Here is a 5,676-nt window from a genome sequence, read left to right as displayed (position 1 = left end):
CTACAAGTTAGCATCAAACACAACAAAGGCTGTCAGTTGAATGGTGTTTTGAGCTAACGTTAGCATCAAACAACCATAAATAGCTAATACATTTTTGAAATAACCGCCATCTTCACTTTATCAGGATCCCCCAGTCGGAGCTGGTTAATGTGGCTCGGGAGAGGGACGTTTGGGGTCCCCAGCTGGAGCTGCTGCCCCTGCAACCTGATACTGGATGAGCAGACGATGATGGATGGATGGATGGAGGAAGAAAGTATCTAACTCCTGTTGCCATGATTAAAATTAAACAAATGTGTCTTTGGTCTCGCCCGTCTTTCAGCAGAGGACGTCATTTCCATGGCTGACTCCACGATTACATTAGAGGACATTGAAGGAGAGCTGTGCAAAATCGATCGCATAAGAGACATCCTCGTACGGAGGGAATCGGAGCTGAGATACATGTAAGATCTGCTTCTTCAGTACGAGTTCTCGTGTTCGGTATTTAAAATGACGTGACATGGCGTGATGACATTAGAGCCCAGATGATCACACACGCCTCTCTTCTTTCACGTTATCTGTTCTGAAGCTGTGGGGGGGGGGGGGGGGGGGGGGGGGGTCTATAGAGAAACCTGCCAGGAAAAATCAAGAAAACAGCGAAGAAATGGCCAAAACTGCATAGTGCCCCTTCAACTACTAATAATGGGTATCGTCCTTTAAAAAAACGTATTGGTCAATCCCTAGTTTCAACACATGGGGATGTTTGGGGGGGGGGGGTGAGAACAGAGACCAGCACTGCATAATGTGGCCATATGATGAATCAGAGAAAACAAAGAAGCACGACTTTGCTTTGCTGTGCAAGCCTTCAAACTAAAATCAGATAAGTGTTTCAGGTGGTCCATGATGATGTCACACATCACATGTCGTTCTCCTTTTCATCTGCGTTGAAAAGTAAGGCACATTCCCACTCCCAATACTAGATTCTTTTGCTTCTCATCTCCGGAGGGCTGCATGTGTTGACTGGTTTTACATCAACTGCAACACAGACAGCAGGCTATGTTCACGACGTTCCACTTCTGGGATTGCTCCGGTGCCGCCGGAAATTCCACCAGATGCATGTCTTTTCAGCCGATGCCCGTCCCCTTCCTCTTCCTTTGTGTTGGCGATCTAACCTCGGGTGGATTTCTGAGGACTATGGTTACCTGCTCCTCAGATCTCTGCAGGGTAAATCCAGACAGCTAGCTAGACTATCTGTCCAATCAGAGTTTTCTGTTGCTCCGTGTATACTTCGTCCACAGCAATCCCCACCAATCAGTCCCAAACGTCCCAGTTAGAGAGCAAAGTCTGTAAACACATTCTCTGTAAATCTTTACAGTCATTCCCCTAAAGAACCCCGCAGGCCCGCCTTGTTGCACCATCCATATTTTCTTCAAAACTTGACTTTTTCAACAGGTAGCTCGCTAGCTTGAAGTTTGATGTTGTTTCCCGAAAGGGGAACAGAGTTTGAGAACGACAGCACACAGAAAGCGGGAGGCTAGGGGGGATCCGGGTCAGGCAATCATCCTGGAAGTACTTCCGTTGTTCCAGACTAGGTTATGACTTATCTACTGCTGTTATGTTGGAAATTTCTACCACAAGTCTGAATAAACTGGGTGTTAGCATATGAGTCATCCTAAAATATGCTGAAGTACACTCAAGTGAAAGCTATTTATTCAACAGCTCAAAGTACACATTTCTGTCAGAGCCATTTCTCTCTTTACACAGTAACAGCGCACACACACACACACACACACACACACACACACACACACTCACACACACACACACACACAAACAGACAGAGAGACACACACACACACACACAGACAGAGAGACACACTCGTGAGACGGCCTCTGATTGTTTAAAATCTGCATCCGAGTCAGACGGCGAAATGAGATCTGATGCTTTCAGCTGTGAGTCATTCACGCAGGGCAGCGTGGCCGTGTTATTCCAGCTGATAAACCTCACACCTTGACACCTTCTGTGTAATTTGTTTTGTTTATAAGCTCCGACAATTTCACATGGGTGTTTGTGTCAGGGGTGTGCAGATTCGGACCCAAATTGCAGAAAAGTGAAACTGAAGCATAAAGCATCCACAGACATAGAACAAGGGAAAAAACACAACAGACAAGAGAAAAACCACGACCATGACAGTTTGCACGCAAAGTTAAGAGGGAAATTGCCTTAATGCCGTGGTATAAAATCCCATTTTATATTTTAAAAGCCTCATCAAGAGAACGCTATAGTTCAGTCATGCATTCACATATTTCTTACTTTATTTTATTTCTTATTTCTATTGGTTCTTAGAATCTCCCTTACATTTCTATTGAAAGTGGAGCTTATTTAAAAAATCCTCCCTGATCAAGTGCTTGATTTAATGTGATTTGTTTAGTTATACTTTTTTTCTGATTTCCTGCAAACCATCCATTGATCATGTGTGTGTTTTCCGCTCAGGATGGATGACATCCAGCTCTGCCGAGAAATCACGAGGCTGAAGACGGAGCTGCAGAAACTTGTCTCGACTCCAGGTGAATTAAAAAGCAGTCACCGTCAAACTGTTTGTCACCTCTTATTTCACCTGTCTTCTTCTCTCTTTAAATGGAAAGAACTCGGATGTAGAAATGCATAACGGTAACACTCTGGGGCTTGTGATGTGACTGTTGGGCAGACAAGGAGAAGTCCAAGGCGCACAGAGAGAGGGAGGAGGAGCTGCTGCAGCAGGTCAACAAGCTGGTGGAGACCAGAGACTTCCTGGTGGATGACGTGGAGTTTGAGAGGCTCAGGTTATTAAATCAATCGATTGAAAAGACAGACAGACACACACACACACACACATACATGCACTCACGCACACACTCACACACACACAAACACACACACCATTACAGTGCTTTTTACAAGATGATGGGCACAGATAAAGGTCTGGATCTCCAGATTATGTTGCTTGAGCTTTAATTTAACAATTTAACTTTACTATTAAAGCTTTTAGCATGTTGATCAGTCTTAACTGTTACAATAAATACTTCATATGTATATGGCATGTACAAGCTTATACACTTCAATCATGTCTCTTCTGTTTTTTCTGCACATACAAGAGTCTATAAACACACATATGCACACACATACACAGCAGCCATTACAGTGCTTTTTACAATTGATATTACACTTTGTTACGAGCTAAATATATATCTATAACTACTTTACAGAATTATCTTTCTTGAATTTTTAAGTAAGTATAAATAAATGATAAGATGTGTTTTTTTGTACAGAAAATTCTGGGCAATGTGCAATTCTAAAGGTCTGGATCTTCAGATTATGTTGATTGAACTTTAACTTCAACAATTTAACTTTACAATTAGGCCTCCAGCTTTTTGCATGTGACTGAATCTCCAGGACAAGCATGATCAGACTATTAATCCAGTGAGATTTTAAAAGGTAGTTTGTTCTTATAAAGCCTTATCTCTTTGTGTGTTCTGTACATCCTCTCTGTATATTTACACTGAATAATAATATTGAGAGCAAGTCCACTGTTGCTCAGATGGTTTGTTTGAGGTGTAAAATTAGCTGTCATGACTAATAAGCAGGCGGTGGTTCATGCCAAAGAATATCTTTGAGTGACATTTGGATAGGCCTCAGAAAGACTGCAGGGATGCGAGAAGCCGTCTTCTTTCATTATAAGATGCGTTTATGAGATTGTGTGCGAATGCAGGAGTGAATTCACACCATGTACTGAGGATTAAAACCCTCTCCTGAGGATTTCTCAGTCCAGCCTGTAGCCTTGGTTTCTCCTTTACATGCAGCCCAGTGACATTTAACATGATTGAAAAACTCGACAAATTAAAAACAAGGATATATTCTCCTCTGCAGGGAACGAGAGGAAGACAGAGAAATGGCAGTCTTCTTACAGTCCAAATTTCCCAAGACATCGGCTGCAAAAGGTGAGTTCAACCAAGACTTTTCTTCACGCGAAAAACGGCCACATAAGTCGTTTTTTGGAACAGCAATTACAACTCATATTCACGTTAAAAGTAGGGTTGGGCACTGAAATCTGGTGCTAATACTGCACCTGGACCTTAACAACCGGGTACTTACCGGACAGAATAGCCACACGGATTTTGGGCGGCTCATTTCGATGCCACTGATATGTCTGCGCTTCTCCCCCTCATGATCTGAAACAGACGTTACAGGCAACAGAAACATCACTACATGTGATGCTAGTAAACGCTATACTCGACAGCAGCTAATGTTAGCCCACCGCTAGCTAGTAGCTGGATTAAACACGGTTAAAATACTGACAGCTAATGCTAGCGTTTGACTGTATTTCACTGTAGAGGATTCCAACACCCGGATGCAACAATCTGCAGCTGCCGTTGTCGGAAAAAGGAAACTGCATTCAAAGAAAACTGGTAACCTACAGTAGGGTTACCAAACGTCCTCTTTTGCCCAGACATGTCAACTTTTTACGTTCTGTCCGTAAATAAGACGCCAAGGGGCTAGACGTGAGACCCAATGGCGTCAAATAGTGACGCCAAACAATATTACGCTAAAGAAGGAGGTTGGTGTATGGATCAAGCAAACACAGGTCTTCCACCCAGCAGACTGGGGTTCATGTCCCCTATTAAATGTTTTTTATTAACTTCACTACACAAACAGAGCTACGTCATGTTCCGCATCATGTGTGTAGTGACGTCACATCTGATTTTAACCCAAACCACAATCTTTTTCTAGATTTAACTTTGTAGTTTTGGTGCCTAAACCCAACCAAACTGCAATCATTTCACAATGTTAAGAATACGTTTGAACTGCAATGTACAGTATATGTTCTGTGGGTTAGATATGAGGTTGTATTTCTTGCCACCACCAGGGGCGCTTATTTATGAAAAGCTCCTGTTGGTAGTGTGTTTTGTTACCCTCAGACAGAGCCAGGGTAGCTGTTTCCCTGTTTCCAGTAGTTAGTCTAAGCTAAACTTAACTGAAGCTAACAGCTGCATGCAGATATGAGCTTGTTCCCTGACAATCTTCTTTTAAGGAATATAACTTTAAGTGAAGATGTAGAGGATGAGAGTGTGAACATGACTTCATTTTCATGTCTCATTTTTAACCAGGTGCTTCGCAGGATCAAAACATGGCGTCCAAATCCCAGCAGACGTCAACGCCGTTTCTCAGTAAAACTGGACTCACACTGCTGAAAGACTGCTGCAGCTTCACCTGCTCCATCATGTAATACTGTGTGTGTGTGTGTGTGTGTGTGTGTGTGTGTGTGTGTGTGTGTGTGTCTTTTCCATGCTGTCACCTTTTGGCGGAATAGGACGCCAACTGCATGAATCCGGCTCCCAGTCACCTATTGGCGGCTAAAATTGGTGTGCATGCATTTTACGTAAGTACGGCATCGTACAAACCTGTTCATGAGAAAGTTTTTAATAGGTAGAGTAGGATTTAGATTTTGGTAAGCAGCATTACTGATCTTAAAACGAAGGCGATTATTCCCCAGTAACAGAACTTTTGCTCAACATAATTTCCGGTCCAGTATGGGAGACTGAGGTTAAATGACAAAAGGTTGAAGAAATTTAAACCCCTATGAGATCCAGGACCTTTGAGAAAACTGAATCTTATTTTCTGTACCAGATTCACTCACTCTTTGTAAATCTAACTTCTTTTCC

General features: G+C 42.7%; 1 protein-coding gene across 2 annotated transcripts in view; it reads left to right on the top strand.

Moving 5' to 3' along the window:
* zgc:171844 (uncharacterized protein LOC100151763 homolog) overlaps positions 1-5,424 on the top strand; it is an 8,729-nt gene extending 3,305 nt beyond the window's left edge. The window contains exons 2-6 of one of the 2 annotated variants that reach the window (XM_034894062.1): positions 323-440; positions 2,471-2,544; positions 2,685-2,799; positions 3,884-3,954; positions 5,122-5,424. In XM_034894062.1, the coding sequence (XP_034749953.1) occupies positions 323-440; positions 2,471-2,544; positions 2,685-2,799; positions 3,884-3,954; positions 5,122-5,240 (497 nt within the window). In that variant the 3' untranslated portion in view covers positions 5,241-5,424. Of the gene's footprint in view, positions 1-319; positions 441-2,470; positions 2,545-2,684; positions 2,800-3,883; positions 3,955-5,121 lie in introns of both variants that reach the window. The other variant, XM_034894061.1, reaches the window with a different exon arrangement.
* Positions 5,425-5,676: the final 252 nt, after the last annotated feature.

Source organism: Etheostoma cragini, chromosome 15 (genome assembly GCF_013103735.1).
Source record: "Etheostoma cragini isolate CJK2018 chromosome 15, CSU_Ecrag_1.0, whole genome shotgun sequence".
Lineage (NCBI taxonomy): Eukaryota > Metazoa > Chordata > Actinopteri > Perciformes > Percidae > Etheostoma > Etheostoma cragini.
Note: the sequence above shows the minus strand (reverse complement) of the source record. Positions and strands in the feature narration are given on the sequence as shown.